This window comes from Peromyscus eremicus, chromosome 8b, assembly GCF_949786415.1.
Source record: "Peromyscus eremicus chromosome 8b, PerEre_H2_v1, whole genome shotgun sequence".
Classification (NCBI taxonomy): Eukaryota; Metazoa; Chordata; class Mammalia; order Rodentia; family Cricetidae; genus Peromyscus; species Peromyscus eremicus.
In genome coordinates, this window is record NC_081424.1 from 10,220,694 (window position 1) to 10,238,372 (window position 17,679).

Genomic DNA, 17,679 nt, shown 5'->3' on the forward strand with positions numbered 1-17,679 from the left:
GGTGCGGGGCGCGGGCCGTCGCAATCCCTCCTCCGGCCCCTGGCCCCGGGAGCCCCCTTTGGAAAGGTCAGTGACCGTGTCACGAGCGGGCCGGGCAGGCTCTGGGGTCACCCCGCTCCCCGATCCCTCCCAGCTGCACAGCTGCACCCCCTGGCCCCGCAGGTTGTAAGGATCCTCGAGGAGAGTTTGTGTCCCCTGACCCCTGGTGCCTCGTTGTCCCGAAGGAGCTCTGAGCACCCCGGGCAGCTGCCTCCCCGAGCTTAACCTCCATCTGAGGGTCAGAGGTCAACCCAGATCCTCCCTCGGCCGCTGAGCGCTGGAGAGCGCAGGTGTGCAAGTGCCCGGCTCGGAGGGATGGGGTAAGCAAGTGTGGAGTTGGTGGCAGGGGACCCGGCACCACCAGGTTCCAGGCTGGTAATGGGCTTACGAGCTATGCCACGGACCCCGTGCCCCCGCCCCGCCCCCATTCTAGAGGCAGGCTCAAGTGTTCCTGGATTCCTAATGTTCCTTAATTCCTGGAGGCGTCAGTTTTTGTTTTTGTTTTTGTTTTTGTTTGGTCACAGCCCTTGGATTCATTCGTTCTACTGTTGTGTGTTCGTGCATAAGTGCATAATATTTTGACTAACCAAGTCCACAAGGGTGCTAATTTATTGTTTGAGACATGGTCTCGCTGTGGGGTGCAGGCTGACCTGGAACTTGAGACCCTCCTGCTTCAGTTTCCCAGAAGTGCTAATTTTATCGCTGTGTTCGCTGAACTGCTGGTTACTCTAAAAGACATCAAACCCTGTGCCGTTGTGTCCCCAGCACTTAGGAGCGTGGTTGGTGTCTTTTCGAATGAATGACGTTATTATTCTCATGGTCTTCCCCCATCCACAGTTGTGTTTTTCCTCTTCCCATCTCCAAGTGCCTCTTTATATACCTTAGTAAGTTGATAGAATTTAACAAAGTATGTGACTTAATACTGATTCTCATCATCTCAAAATAGGTTTCCTTCAGTCATTGAAATTTTACTAGAACTATTAGCCTTAGATGGTTCAACTGGCAGAGAGCCTGCTGTCAGGCCTGAATTCAATCCCCGGGATGTACGTGGTGGAAGGAGAGGACCAAGGCCCACCGCTTGTCCTCATATTCTCTTATTCTCTCTCTCCTCTCTCTCTCTCTCTCTCTCTCTCTCTCTCTCTCTCTCTCTCTCTCTCTCTCTCTCTCTCACACACACACACACACACAGAGTTGTTTTTTTTTAAATAAAGTAAAAATATTCCCTTCCATTTTCTAAACAACAAGTGAAATATTGAAGTTTAAATCTGATCCGTTGAGTCTGGTTTACAATTTTCTGCCCCTTTCTTGACCATCCCCCCCACGTGACATCAAGAAATAACCCCCCCCTCCCCGGGGGGGTATTTAGTATTCACACTTCTATTTTATCTCCATTTTTTTTCTTGTTTGAAGTTTCATTTAGAAAACATTGGCTTAAACAAAGGAAGGAAATCAGTGATGGACAAGAATATAAGGAAAGGAAGGGCAGGCTTTGCTGATGTTTGGCTCTGCTGTGCTTGACCTCAAGGTCTCCTGAGGGCTAGGCGAGCCTTCCCGCTGAGCTCTTCAGTTCCCTTCTCTTTTTTGAGATGTGGTCTCACTTGCATCCTGGGCTGGCTTTGAGTTCACTCTAGTTCAGGGGGGGCTTGAACCCTGAAGCCCTCCTTCTTTAAACTCATGAATAGCCGGGATTGCAGGCCCTGCACCACCAGGTCATTCCTTAATTACTTTTTTTTTTTTTTTTTTTTTTTTTCTCGAGACAGGGTTTCTCTGTGTAGTTTTGCGCCTTTCCTGGCACTCACTCTGTAGCCCAGGCTGGCCTCGAACTCACAGATATCTGCCTGGCTCTGCCTCCTGAATGCTGGGATTAAAGGCGTGCGCCACCACCGCCCAGCTCCTTAATTACTTTTTAACACTTACTTATTTTATGTGTATGAGTGTTGGCCTGCATGTGTGTATGTGTACCACATATATGCCTAGTGTCTGCAGTGGTCGGAAGAGGACGTCAGATCCCCTGGAACTGGAGTCACAGACAGTTAGAAGCTGCCATGTGGGAGCTGAGAACCCGGCCTGGGTCCTCTGCAAGAGCAGCCAGTGCTCTTAACCATGCGCCATGTCTTTAATTCCCTTAATTTTGTTTTTAATGTCTTATGTTACTTTAATGCTAGGCCTGGCTCAGCCATTTTGTACACTCAACCTTGAAAAGTTTGTGGGCCCTTAGGAGGCACAACATTGTGAATTTCATTTTGGGATATGCAATTTTCCATTAGGTGGATTTGGGTATTTTCTGTAATTTAAACGGTTGATTTCACTGCCTGTTTTCTTTAGGTCTCAGTAAATCTTCATTTACTGTGCAAGTTTTAAACCTCTCGGGCCCCCCCTCCCCCCAAGACAGGGTTTCTCTGTGGAACCCCGGCTGTCCTGGAACTTACTCAGTAGACCAGGCTGACCTCGAACTCACAGAGATCCGCCTGCTTCTGCCTCTCGAGTGCTGGGATTAAAAACGTGTGCCATTACTGCCTGGCTATTTTAAATCTCTTAATAGTTAGAAGGAAGACTTATTAGACAGCAGAGTGCCGTCTGTGGTTGGGGGCTCAGGTGGTAATCATAACACTGTTGTCCGTTCATAACATCACAGTAGGTTTGAGCCAGCCTGAGCTACGTAATGAGTTCAAGTCGAGCTCTGTCTCAGCAAACGAATAAACACCTAAGGACGACAACAAAATCATGGTGGCCGGGGTATAGGTAGAAATGTGACAACACTGTTAATTCAGTTTAGGTCTTGTACTAAATGTAAGGAGATGTGTGAATGAACTGGGTCCTAGCACATAGAAGGGAGATAGAGTTATGATACCTAACATTTGATAGCTAATATGTGATGGGCCCTTTCTTTTTTTCTTTTATATATATATGCGCGCACACACACACACACACACACACACACACACACACACACATTTACATACATTCATACACACATATGTTTGAACCAGGGCCTTGGCTAGAGCGGGCCTGAAACTCACTTGCTGCGTCATTCTCTAGGCTGGCTTCAGACTTGCAGTCCCCATGTCTTGGCCTCCCAGCTGTGGTTACAGGTGTGAGCCACCAGGCCCAGCTGAGCCTTTTCTATATTCTCGGCAGACTGCTAGTCATTTCTTTTTCTTACACTCTGAGCGTCGTTTGTTTGTTTTTTTTCAGCCAAGTGTGGCGAGAACAGCGTATGACCCTTGCTGGTTTTTATGGTTCTGAGGGAGAGCAGCCAGAGATGAAGCTGGGACGGGGAGCTGCCCTTGCTTTCAAAGAGCTGTTGATGCCAAGGGAGCTGTCGAAGCTTAGGGAGATGCTGTGGAGCTTGCTTTGGAAGAGCTGTGGGCAGATCTGTTTCAGCACGAGTGCTCCCAGGGCTGCCTGGAAACATCAGGATGCCGGCCGGCATGGGGGACTGAGATAGGGTGGGAACTTGGAAGTTCAAATCGTTGAGAAGGCGGTTTGGCTAGGCCTAAATTGTTGCTATGGTGAAGGGCAGGGTGGCCAGGAGGGTATCCAGAGATGGCCGATTGATCGATGTGACAAGTCCTGCAAGAGATGAGGAAAATCTGTTATCAATGTGGAGTTCCCTGTTTGGGTGACTAAGTCAAAACAGAAAAAGAGCCCCAAAGGAGCAGTTCCATTTTTGGGCTTTAAAAGTTCTTCACAAAACGACTCGGGTTCTGTGGAAGGGCAGCAAGCCGGGCCATCTCCCTGACCCCCAAGGTTCGGTTTTGACTCTTTAAGCTTGGGGTGTTTGTGATGGTGCTAGGCAGCTGAGCCCAGTTAGTTATGGGATGCGAGAGGGAGGAGGAAAGAGGAGGCAGTGGGAAGCACACGGGAGGACTCGACTGGGCAGCTGTGTAGAGCAGAAAGTGCAAAAAGTGAGTCCTAAGGAAGACGTGCATGTTATGGAGTAGCTAGAGTTTTCCTGCCAGGCCCACAGTCAGGACAAATCTCTATCACCTGCCAGTCCCACAGCCGCTCAGACCCGACCAAGTAAACACAGAGACTTATATTGCTTACAAACTGTATGGCCGTACCAGGCTTCTTGCTAACTGTTCTTACAGCTTAAATTAACCCATTTCTATAAATCTATACCTTGCCACGTGGCTCGTGGCTTACCGGCATCTTCACATGCTGTTTCTCATCGTGGCGGCTGGCACTTCCCAGCCTTCTCCTCCTTGTCCCGCCTATACTTCCTCCTAGCCACTGGCCAATCAGTGTTTTATTTATTGACCAATCAGAGCAACACATTTGCCATACAGAACATCCCACAGCATTATGGAAAGAAGATGCCTCCAAGAAGACCAGAGAAGACATGGAGAACTGGGGTGCACATCAAAAGGAGGGCATCTCCAGGTTTTCCAAAATACAAAAACTTCTGTCTAAAATTCTGACTTAAGGTAGCCTAGGGAAAGTGTGTTTCCTAGAGGCAAGGGACTACGAGGATCAAATCTCAGGACTTCTTTGTTATGGCACCTTGTGGAGGCATGCACTATGTCTTTAGGCATTGCTGTTAGATGGTAACTCCTTTCTTACCTCCAGCTCACAATCTCATCTTCAGGACATGAACGGAAGAGATCTTCCTAATGAGAGCGGAAGTAGCTCCTGTTTCACCGTGTGGCTCAGTAGAGTTATTACTAGTGCAAAATGGTCTTAGGACTTATTTCGTGCGCGCGTGCATGCATGCGTGCGCACGCACGTGTGAAAGTGGTAGCCAAAGGTCAGCTTTGGGTTTTGTTTCTCAGGATCCATCTACCTGCTTTTTTGAAAAGGTGTGTCATGAGACCTAGGTCTCCTGAGTAGAGTAGGTTGGCTGGCCAGTGACCTGTAGGGATCTACTTGTCACCGTCTCAGCACTGGATTATAAACATGGACCGACTACTCCCTTGCCAGACTTTTTACGTGGGAGCTGGGACTGAGGGCAGGTCCTTATGCTTGTACATTAGCCCTGTGGACGTCCTTCGTAGTTCTCAATTTGGTGACTGTTTGGATATGAAACAATTCAAATCCATTAGCATTTATTATTAGAGATCAGTACTCATACCCACTCTTTTATTTTATTTTATTTTTTTCGAGATAGGGTTTCTCTATATAGCCCTGGCTGTCTTGGAACTCGCTCTGTAGACAAGGTTGGCCTTGAGCTCAGAGATCTCCTGCTTCTGCTTCCTGAGTGCTGTATGAATCTCTTAAGCACATCACAGTGTACTGATTCTTCTTTAAACAATATTATTGTGTGTGTGTGTGTGTGTGTGTGTGTGTGTGTCTGTATGTGTGTGTGTCTGTATGTGTGTGTGTGTGTGTGGGGGGGGGTGTTTGGGTGTACAAGCTGTGACCCTCATATGGAGCTCAAAGGACAACTCTGGACTCAGTTCTCTCCTTCCATCTTTGTGCGGGTTCCGAGGATGAGACTCAGGTGTCAGGCCTGTGCAGACAGCACCTTCACCTGCTGAGCCTCCTTGTTGGCCCAGGCTAGCCCTTCCCATTTCTTCTCTTATTGCTCTCATTGCCGAGGCTGCTCTTGGCAACACGTTTTCTGTGTGTGTTCTCTACCAGGTGGCAGTTTTCAGTTAGGAAGTGACAGAGCTTGGACATGCAATTCTCTTTTAAAATTCATGGCTTCAATGTATTCTTCAGCAACTTAATACATGTATACAACGTGTTTTGATCTTCTCTACTCCCCCAGACTCTCCCAACATAACCCCTCATACCTTGTCCCTTCTTTTCTTTCTTTCTTTCTTTCTTTCTTTCTTTCTTTCTTTCTTTCTTTCTTTCTTTCTCTCTCTCTCTCTCTCTCTCTCTCTCTCTCTCTCTCTCTCTCTTTCTTTCTTTCTTTCTTTCTTCTTCTTTTTTTGTTTGTTTGTTTGTTTGAAGACAGGGTCTCACTATGTAGCTCTGGCTGTCCTGGAACTCACTGTATAGACCAGGCTGGACTCAATTTTACAGTGAGCCGCTTGCCTCTGCCTCCCAAGTGCTGGCTGGGATTAAAGGTGTGCTCCACTATGCCCAGCTTTATTTTTTTCTTATAACCCACCAAGTGTTGCCAATCTGACACGGTGTAGGGCAGTCACTGGAGAACGGGCAACCTCCCGGTGGCTACTCTACCGAAGAAAATCATCCTTCCCTCAGCAGCCAACTGCGAAGAACTCCTCGGTGGGGAGAGTCCTTGGGCCCCTCCCTCCGTCATGCTTGGATGCTGGCTGGCTTGAGTTCACACGGGTGACAGCCATGCCATATTCAGAGGACAGTATTTCTCAGTAAGCCTTTCCCAGCACTCACCCCCATCCTCTGGCTCTTTGTCCCCTCTTCCTGTCCCCTCTTCTGTGATGTTGCCTGAACCCTGGTGGAGCTTGTGGCTTTGGGAGTGGGTAGGAGTTGATAATAGACGTCCCATTTAGGGCTGAGCACTTAAGGGCCTTATTCTCAGTACTTGGACCGGTTAGCTGTGATCTGTACTCACCACTACCCACTGCAGAAAGCTTTTCTGGCCACGGCTGAGAGGATAGGTGTTTATGGGTATAAGTGAACATGTTTAGAAGGCATTGGACAGCATGGCCACCTAGCAAGACAACAGTTGCAGGTTCTAACCGTGCCCTGCTCCAGCGACCCTTCCCCTGCATCTTCTGACTAGGTGTGCAGTACCAGGCATGCCTTTCCTCCTGTGGAGAAACCTCGAATCCAGCCAGAGAGAAGTTGGTTACTCCGTAACAATCATACATCACTACTCCAGTCCCATCCTGTCTGGCAGGTCGGCATGGCAGGATTCAGGATCCAGCTGTGGGTCCAATTATTGATGTCTTTTCTTCCTTAGTGGCTGGGATAACCTCAGCACTAATGAGAGCTAGCTGGCAGGGAGGAGGTTTCCTGGTCAGGTGCAGTACCATTCTTTTTTTGTCCTTTGAAAACTCATTTTCAGTTGTGCACATCTGTGGGGTAGAATGCAATAATTGGACCCATAGATACAGTGTGTAAATGATGTCAACACAAACAATTACCAATCTGTCTCCTTCAACATTTATTACTTATTTCTGCTGGGAACCCTCCAGCTCCCTCTATTACGTCTTAGTGATATATAGTACATTGTAAACTGTAGTCATCCCTCTGTGTTTTGAGACCCATTAGCTGGCCTTCCTCCGCCCCCTTCATCTCTAGCCTATCAAGTGCCAACCATTCAACCCTCTCCTTCTCTGGAAATCCACTTTAGCTTCCGTGTGTAAGTGTGAACATGCAGTAGGCAGTGTTTGTCTGTCGGTGCCTGGCTTGTTTCACTTAGTGTGATGTCATCCAGCTCCATCCACGAACATGTGATTCTTATGGTAGTTCTCTCACGGGGTTACATTTTAAATGTAACTCCAGCAGACTCCATTTAAAAACCCTCATTTGTATGTGGATGAATCTATCCAGTTTAAAATAAACCAGGGCTGGGAATGAAACTCAGTAGGTAAAGTGCTTATCTGCCATGCATAGTGCCCTGGGTTTGATAACTCATAAACCCAATATGGTGGCACACACTCGTAACTGCAGCATGCTGAAGGTGGAGGTGGTAAGACCCGAAGCTCAAGGTTATCCTCAGCTACATAGTGAGTTTGAGGCCAGTCTGGGTTGCATGAGTCCCTGCCTCAAACAAACAACACAACAAAGAGATCAGTCATTGTCTTTATCATTTGAAATAAAGGAATCTCTTAGGCCTCATTATCAAATGGTGTGTGAGCAGGGTGAATACTAAGGAGTTACTACTCAATATGCTGGGCTGTACCCATGATTACTTCAGAATGGTTTTATTCAGATTTTTAGGCAGAGTTTTACTGATTTGTTATCATGAAATTTAAAGTACTGTTTTTTTTTTCCTTTTGTAACGTTATACACATTGGCACATTTAACATTAACTACCTTCTAAAGGAAAAGAATGATAACCAGGAAGCATTTAGTTTTAATTTTCATAATTTTTCTATTTAAATCAAAAGCACCCTTTTGAAGCCCCTAAATCAGCCTTTTATAAATAAAGTAAATCATCATGTGATGCATTCCTTGATGATGGCTTATGTTGTTTTTCTAAAGAAAGAGTTTAATTAAGATTTGATTTTCTTTATTCTGTACCTTGTTTACTCATCAGCAAATCAAACGTAGGTCTTTAATGTCACCGAGAAGGCTTGACTTTTTGAGTCCTTCATGACCATTTCAGTTTCTCAAAAAAGAAACTGAAGATTTATTTATCTTTGGGGTATGATTAGGACGGAACAGAAGACAGAGGAGCTGCCTGTGACCCGGGGTTCACTCCTGCTACCGCAGCAGGACATCACTGGTCAGTGGCTACTGTTGACAGTTTGCTGGAATCACACAAATGTACAAATAACTCAGGAATAATTTGTACACAGTATTTGAATGATGTTTAATAAATATGCATTAAAAATCTAATTACAGTAATGAAGTTTACAGCTGAAATTTTAATCCAGCCCTTTAGAAATATTAAATGTGCTTTTCCTGATTGTGCATTTTTCTCACAGCAGTTGGGTAAACATTTTAAACTGGAAATCGGAATGCCTTATAGAGTTTTGATTTCATTTAACTAAGCATGAGTTTTTTTTCCCTTCATGAAGAACTGAAGTTTCTTCATTCCATAACTGGTATTTTGAAGAATTTTCCATTAGTTCGGACTTAGGACCAGCAGGCATATGTGATCCCAGGTGCCCGCTAACACATGACCTGGAGGGCTTTGGTCGCCCTCTTGATTCCACGCTGGGTCTATTTCCTCCTCTTTGGAGTGGGGTTGATCAGTCTGTGTCTTCCTGTTGATCATTGGCGAGACTCAAATAGCTGTTGTGAGGTAGTCATTTGAAAGCTGTCAGAAATGTGTGGTGTGTCAGCAGTAGCTGAGCCTCGGATACGAAGCTCCGGGGACAGTGGCTTTCAGTCAGTGAGTGCACAGTTCATCTTGTACAGATCGATGAGGTCGGGGACAGTGGTCTTCAGTCAGTGAGTACTCCAGTCCATCTTGTACAGAACGATGAGGTCCAGGACAGTGGCCTTCAGTCAGTGAGTACTCTAGTCCATCTTGTTCAGAACGATGAGGTAAGGGACAGTGGCTTTCAGTCAGTGAGTACTCCAGTCCATCTTGTACAGAATGAAGTCAGGGACAGTGGCTTTCAGTCAGTGAGTACTCCAGTCCATCTTGTACAGAATGGTGAAGCGGCCTGAATCTAGAGAATGCTTAAGGTTAACCATGGCACAGGGATCCATCCACTGATTCAGTGATTTGCAGTCTAGAAAGTGACTTTCAATGCTTCTTTTTTTGCTTTTTTGAGACGAGGCCAACCTAGCCCACCCTGTTCTGGAACAAGCGATGACTCTATTGCCTTAGCACCCCCAGTGCCCAGTGTTTGGCCCACAGGTGGGGCCACCAAACAGAACATAGTGTTTCTAAGATCGTCCATGGAGCCTCTGTAGATAGCCTGGGTCTTTCCTTTTTTTTTTTTTTTTTTTTTTTTTTTTTTGAGACAGAGTCTTGTTATATACACGTAGGTGGAATCCACTATGTTGTAAAAGTTGGCCTTGGTCACAGCAACCTGAGTGCTGACTGTATACGGGCATATACCACCACCCTTGGCTTCCAGAAAAAGGAATAGAATACTTGTGCATCCTGAGGCTTTGATTATTCCCACCCCATCCCAGGGGCACTTGACACTGAGTTATATTACCATTGGTTGATTTATGTGATGCCTGGTTTTGGTCAACTTGACACAAACTAGAGAGACCCGGGAAGAAGAAGCCCCAATTGAGGAATTGCATCCATTAGATTGGCCTATGGTTATGTCTTTGGGGCATTTTTAAAATTGCTAATTGATGAAGGAGGGCTTATCCCACTGTGGGAGGCCCCATCCCTAGGCAGGTGGTCCTGGGCTGTATATGAAACGTGGTTGAGCAAACCAGGGAAGCAAATCAGTAAGCAGCATTCCTCCATGGTCTCTGCTTCAGTTCCTGCCTCCAGGTTCCTGTTTGAGTTCCTGCCCTGACTTCCCTTGATGGTGGACCCTGACTGGGTCCTGTAAGCCAAATAAACCCTTTCCTCCTGAAGTTGTTTGGTCAGTGTTTTATCACAGCAATAGAAAGCAAACTAAAATAGGAGTGTAATTCTGGATTACTTCCCTGAACATTATGTTTGTGAAGGAATCCAGAATTAAAGTTTTCTTCATGTGTATTGATCTATCATTCTCTCGCTAAATAAATGACTGTGACTTACTATACCACAGTTTTTGTTTGTTTGGTAGTAAGTATTCTGTTTTGTTTTTTTTTTTTAAATAGGAACACATTCTATATAGTCCTGGCTATCCTGGAGCTTGTTATGTAAACAAGGATGTAAACAAGGCTGGTCTAGAATTTACATTTGTTGTCCGGACTCAGCTTCCTGAGTGCTGGAGGTTCCAGGCATGCACCACCACACCCAGCTGGGTTTTTTAATTTTCCTTTCCTTTTTTTTTGTTTTGAGACAGAGTCCCCTGTGTCTCTTAGGCAGATCTCAAACTCTTGGACTCAAGCAATTCTGCCTTAGCCCCACTAGTAGCCAGGACACAGGCACTCACAGAGGTGTGCCTAGCAAATGACTTTTCCCCCCTTTCACTATACAGGGGATCAAACCCAGGGCCTTAGATATGTTCGGCAAACATTCTATCATTAGTCTAAACCTCTAATTCCTAATGTCAGTTGAAATTATTTTCAGGTTCATTCTAGTTTATGTGTATGAGTGTTTTGCTTGCATGTATGTATGTGCACCGCATACATGCCTGGTACCCTTGGAGGTCCCAAGAGTGTGTTAGATCCCTTGGACTGAAGTTACTTGTGGTTGTGGGATGTGGTGGTAGGAACCAAGCCCAGGTCCTCTGCAAGAGCAGCAAGTGTTTCTAACAATTGAACCATTTCTCCAGTCCCTCAACACCACCGTTTGTAAATCCATTTTATGTTTTTAGATACTGGGGTACTTCCCAATTTTTACCTAATACTAGTTATGATACTGCTATGAATATGTCTGTGTATTATATTTTGGTGCAGATATATACTTTTTGTTGAATCTATAACTAGGAATATAATTATTGCTTCATATAATATGCATATATTTAGCTAGATTGGATAACTCCAGTTTTCCAAAATGGTTATATCAACTTATTAATTATTTTTTTTGTTGTTTGTTTTTTTGAGACAGGTTCTCACTGTGTAGCCCTGGCAGAACTCACTAGATAGGCTAGGCAGCCTCGAACCCACAGAGATCTGCCTGTCTCTGTCTCCCAAGTGCTGGATTAAAGGAGTGAACCACCACGTTTGGCTGCTTTTCTTTTCCTTTCTTTTCTTTTTTAGTCTCTTGTAGCCCAGGTTGGATTCATAATAGATTTGTAGTTGAGGCTGACCTTGAACTCCTGACCTACTGCTTCTAGGGTCAGAAGAGCCCAACTTTCAATCCTCCTGCCTCAGTCACCTGAGGTGTGGGCTAGCACTCCAAGATTCTCAAACCATGTTTTCACTGGCATTATGTGAGATTTTAGCTCACACATATATCGTATTAATATTTTTAAAAGTATTTTAGCCAGCTGGGCGGTGGTGGTGCACGCCTTTAATCCCAGCACTCGGGAGGCAGAGCCAGGTAGATCTCTGTGAGTTCGAGGCCACCAGCCTGGTCTACAGAGCGAGATCCAGGACAGGCACCAAAACTACACAGAGAAACCCTGTCGGGGGGCGGGGCGGGCGGGAGTGTTTTAGCCACTGTAGTAAATATGTTCCAATATTTGTTATATATTTTGTTTTGCCTTTTCTCTGATGACTAGTGTTGATGAAAAACACAGCTCTCTCTTCAAAGTGATTGAGAAATAGTTTATTCTGGAGCCCAATAGGAGTAATGATGGCCCGGGACATGGGTTCAGATGGCCTCAAATACTGTGTTCCAATGTGGTAATGGTTCCCTTATGTTTCTATAGTTACCGAAGAAAGTAGTAAGTCAAGATGCTCTTCAAACACATTGGCATTTGAACGTACTGGGGCACATCAGACCGTTGATTCCGTTTTGGATTCGGCCTGTCCCTTCTCAGAGACCGGCTGTCTTCTCAACATCTGGCATCTCGTAATCAGGTAGTGTCTAGGTTACTTTCGCTTACTGTGACAAAACACCGTGATCAAGGCAACTTACAAAAGGAAGCATTTGATTTTAGGCAGACAGCGTGGCTCTGGAGCAGCAGCTGAGCATGTCTGTCTTGGGCCACAAGCATGAGTCAGAGAGACAGAGACAGAGGAGACTGACATAGATAGACAGACACACACAAACACACACAGACACACACACACACACACACACAGAGACTGATACAGAGAGACAGAGACACAGACAGAGAGACACACACACACACACACACACACACAGACAGAGAGAGAGAGAGACTGATACAGAGAGACAGAGACACAGAGAGAGAGACACACACACAGACACACAGACATAGAGACACACACTGAGGGAGACTGATACAGACAGAGAGACAGAGAGAGACACACAGAGAGATCAAGTTACAGTCAGAGATACAGACAGAGACCTACTGGGAATGCTGTGGGTTTCTGAAACCTCAAAGTCCACCCCCACCCCACCCCGTGACACCCCTTCTCCAAAGAGGCCACACCTAATTGTTCCCAAATGTTTCCTCCAACTGGGACCAAGCATTCAGATATATGAGCCTATGGGCCGTCCTCATTCAAAGCACCGCAGTGGTGGTTACAGCAAGAGGGGATCCGAGGCCATTCTTAGCTTTTGGGTTGGTGAAAGCTGGTGGTCTGGTTAATACATTCCAGAAGGTTTTGCCTAGTAGTCACAAGGACGGCAGATCCGACACTGAGGGGGGCAGTGAGTCAGGTGTTAAGGAAACTAAAGATAACCCAAGATAATCCGGCGCTGGATCTGCAACATTCCAACGCTCTACAGCGACTAGTCAGTCACGCGGTACTGCAGAATCCTAAGGAGAGGTCTGGCCTTTTTCCTGAGAATTTCAGTTCGTACGATTGATGTTGAGCACCTTTGCATATACTTACTGGACAATTAAATAGGCTGTTTCATGATTCATGACATGAATTTTTAAGGCTTTTGCCCATTTTTCCTTTCTGTTGCTTTGTCTAGCGCCCCAGCTCCCTCTTTCTCTCCACTTCTTGTAGGGTCTTGTCATGTAGCCCTGACTGTTTTGGAGTCTGAGAACCTCTGACCTTAACCTGTGGGGTACTGGGTTTTCGGGTGCGTGATAACACCCAGACTAGTCATAGTCCATTCGTTTATTTTTGTTGTAGTTAGAAAACCCAAAAGGTCAGGGCTCTACCTTCACACCCTGCTGAAGATAGCACTCTCTGTTTTCTTGGCCCGGAGCTTCCTGTGTGCTCCAGTACCTGTCCTTCCAGTGCCAAGGGATGGGGCACAGTCAGCAGGCTTGTGCTACAGACGAGACCCTCAAGGCTTAGGAGACCCCGTCTTTCTTAGGGGTCTACAAACAAATCTTCCCAACCTTTGACCTAGAGAGAGCGCATGTGAGACTAGAACCCTACTTTCCATTTGGGCAAATAATCCTTTTGGCTTCGGTGGTCTCTGTGTAGCAACCCTGGTGTGGTGGGAAGGTGCTTGTGGCAGTCCATAAGCACGGATGGACGGACTGAGCCCTACAGAGTCTACAGACTTCTCCGAGATAAACACTCCTATGACTCCTATATACGTGCCTTGTTTGTTTTGAATTGAAAATATTTACATTAAATCTGGTTGTAGGGGCGTGGATTTATAATCCCAGCCCTTGGGAGATAGATGGTGGTAGGAGAATGAGCAGCCAGATTGTCCTTAGCTACGTAGTGAGTTTGAGGTCAACCTGGGCCAATACTACCCCACCCCAGAACAAACAAGTCACCACAAACAACTTATCTGGCCGGTGTGTTGGTCTCCAGTAGGATATACTCTAAATTAAAGCCTGTGTTTTTCAGTATTAGATGCTGCTTGTTAAATGACCTACTGCCCCTGAAGCTGGCTTCAGTCACACAGCAGATACTGGGTACTTATCATATCTGCTCTGCCTCTACTAGGCACTGTGGATTCTTAGTAAACAGTGAGTTATACAGATATGGTACCTCCTTCTTGTGCTTTTCAAATGAATAACAAATGTGTAGTTACAAATTGATAAAAGAAAAAAAAAAGAAAACAGTGATAAGATTTTTCTATTCTGAGCTGGGCCAGTTTGTTGGGTAAAGATGCTTGACCCAAGCCCAGTGACCCAGTGACCTGAGTTATCCCTGGGACTCATGGTGGAAGGAGAGAACTGACTGTAACAAGTTGTCCTCTGACCTCCCCATGAGTGCTCTGGTGTACGAGTGTGTGTGTGTGTGTGTGTGTGTGTGTGTGTGTGTGAGAGAGAGAGAGAGAGGGGGGGGGGCGTCAGAGGGTTGAGATAGTTTTCAAGTATCCTAAGCTGGCTTTGAACTCTTGATCCTCTACCTGCCTCCACCTCCCAAGTGCAGAGATACGGAGCTTTCATATTTATTTGGAGTGTTTCATATTTATTTCCACATGTGGTAGTCACGATCTCTTTGTCACTTTCTTCCTATGTGTACGGTGAGGGTCCATGTTTGTGTAGCATGTGCAGACATCTATCCCAGGGAGAGGGGAGGCCTTCCGTCCTCTCTACAGAGGAGACAGTCTGGAGACAGGGTCCTTCACTGATCCTGGAGCTCATCCTGGCTAGGCTGTGGCCAGTGAGCTCTCGGGATCTGCTGGCTCTGCCTCCCCAGAGCTGGGGTTACAGTCTGTACTCTGCTCCATGGGTTTATGTGGCTGCTGGGGATCTGCTCAGGTCCTCAGGTGTCCGTGGAGGCACTTTACCAATGGAGTGTCTCCATAGCCCTCCTTCAGTAGATTCTAAGAATTGTAGGTTAGGATTTTGGTGGGAGTATTTATTCTGTAAATTAATTGGGAATAATTGGTAATTTATAATGTTTTATCTTCCCTTCCTATAATATGCTTCTTTTTTCATATTTTCCTTATGCCTTTGTGAAAGATTTTGATGTTTTTCATATGGACCTTGCATATTGGTTGATACTATTTAGCCTTTTTTGGGGGGAGACGGGCTCTCACTCTGCAGTTCCTGGCACCCCCTTCCACTTGATTCCAGAGTCATACTGAGCTGTGTGTCCACACACTTGCCTTTCCAGCCTTCTGGCTCACCAGTGTGCCACCTCCCTCCCTTCCCCGGGCTGATTCCTTTCGTCCCTTGGATCTCCATGGAAGCGTGGTTTCCTCTCAGCCACTTCCTTTACTTCCTGGCCTAGGCTGCTGTCTTTGGCTCTGGGATCTCACAGACCCCGTCCTTCCCCTTGCTACAGCCCAGGCTTTTGTTAGAGTCTTTGTCCACGTTTGTGCTTTTGTTAGAGTCTTTGTCCACGTTTGTGCTTTTGTTAGAGTCTTTGTCCACGTTTGTGCTTTTGTTAGAGTCTTTGTCCACGTTAGTGTTTTTCGGAGGGTACTGTCAGTCTCTTGGGAACAGTTACAGCACCCGTCTAGCTCAGCCTGGAGCCTGGATTGTATTTGCAGCTCAGTTGAGCACAGAGCTTTGTGCTGTAGACACTTCGTTTCTCCAGTTGTTCACTGCTTAAGTAAATTCTTCTGTTTAATGGTTTTTGTTTTTGTTTTTGTTTTTCTGTCGATTCTTTTACAGGTAATTGAAGAGTATTTTGAGTCAGGGTCTGCCTGGGTGGCCAGTCTGCCCTCAGACTTGCAGGCTTCTGCCTCTGCCACGAAAGTGCTGAGATTACGTGAGGGGCCACCATGTCCAGCAGAGTCTTTTGTTTTTGAGACATTCTTGCTGTGTAGCCCAGATTGGTTTCAAGATTGTGGCGGTCCCCTTGCCTCAGCCTCCCGAGTGTTGGGATTGTAGATGTGTTCCACACTTGGCTCCCAGCTACTTTTTTTTTTTGAGACAGGGTTTCTCTGTGTAGCTTTCCTGGAACTCACTCTGTAGCCCAGGTTGGCCTCAAATTTAACAGAGATCCGCCTGCCTCTGCCTCCCGAGCGCTGGGATTAAAGGTGTGTGCCACCACTGCCTGGCTTACTTTTTAAACTTAAATGCACCATGGTTAAATTCTGTGCCCGGGTTCATCCATTTATGGTAACCACTGACACTCTGAGTCGCCATTGTGGTCTCACCTAACTTGGTGGGTGTTGGGTGTCAGCTTCATAGTGGAGGACTACATCATTTGTTTTCCTCTAATATCTGTATTTTATATGTATAATTGTACATAAATCGAATTGCCCTCCAGTTTTTTCAGGTCAGCTGTGTGGAACACAAGGGCTAAGTAGAGTCACATGGGCAGTTTCTCTCTGACCCTTTGACCCTGGGCTTTTAGTTGACAAAGCTGCTCTGGCGGGGTGGAAGAGGTTTGGTCAGCAGTGGTGATGACCTATGACCCTGCCCTGTTGCAGGAGCCAGAGAAAGCCAGGTGCTGATTGACCGAGAAGCTCAAGGAGCTGAGAGAGGTTTGTGCTTGAATCTCTGCTGCCTGGCGGCGACATGCAGGAGCAGTCTGTGATCTGTGGCCGTGGTCTGTGGCTGTGGTCTGTGGCTGTGGCTGTGGCTTCAGTGAGGTGACACCCGCAGCTTCCCATGCTTAGCTCTGCGTCCTGGCTGGGTCCCTGCTTTCCTGGCCTTTCCCGTTATTTTAGTTTTCTCCTGTGAGGGAAAACCGTCCCCTCGGTTCTGTTGCTGTTGCTATTTGTCTGGAAAAGTCAGACACTAAGAAAACGCCGTCTCGAGGTTTAAGTTGGTGATTGCTAATGCCAGCTTTCTGTCACCTTTCAGAACTGCTTCACTTGTGTTCTTAAAAACAATATTTAAATTTTTATTCTGCTGTTGGGGATGCCTCCAGCCTTAAACTTTATTTGTACTTTTTTTTTTTTTGAGACAGAGTTTCTCTGTGTAGCTTTGCACCTTTCCTGGATCTCGCTCTGTAGACCAGGCTGGCCTCGAACTCACAGAGATCCACCTGTCTCTGCCTCCTGAGTGCTGGGATTAAAGGCGTGCGCCACCACCGCCCGGCCTAGCCTTAAATTTTAATATGACTCCAAATGTTGATTCTTCAAAAGTTTTTTCTTTTTTTTGAGACTGAGTCTCTTGCAGTCTAGGCTACCCTGTTCTTCTTGCCTCTGTTTCCCCGAGTCTGGATTACCACGGTGCCTGGCATGGAATCCGCTCTGTGGAAAGGAAACCTCGAGCTGTTCAAATGAACACAAAGCGCGTGGCTTTTATGTTGTACGCACACGCCTCTCACCTGTGGGTTTCTTTCTTTTATGTTGTACGCACACTCCTCTCACAACCCGTGGGTTTCTTTCTTTTATGTTGTACGCACACTCCTCTCACAACCCGTGGGTTTCTTTCTTTTATGTTGTACGCACACTCCTCTCACAACCCGTGGGTTTCTTTCTTTTATGTTGTACGCACACTCCTCTCACAACCTGTGGGTTTCTTTCTTTTATGTTGTACGCACACTCCTCTCACAACCTGTGGGTTTCTTTCTTTTATGTTGTACGCACACGCCTCTCACAACCCGTGGGTTTCTTTCTTTTATGTT

General features: G+C 46.2%; 1 protein-coding gene across 1 annotated transcript in view; it reads left to right on the forward strand.

Moving 5' to 3' along the window:
• Positions 1 to 2: 2 nt before the first annotated feature.
• Afg1l (AFG1 like ATPase) overlaps positions 3 to 17,679 on the forward strand; it is a gene marked incomplete at its 5' end in the record, with an annotated part of 171,909 nt that continues 154,232 nt past the window's right edge. Inside the window, one exon of the mRNA XM_059272964.1 lies at positions 3 to 66. Coding sequence (XP_059128947.1) covers positions 3 to 66 — 64 coding nt within the window. The remainder of the gene's footprint in view (positions 67 to 17,679) is intronic.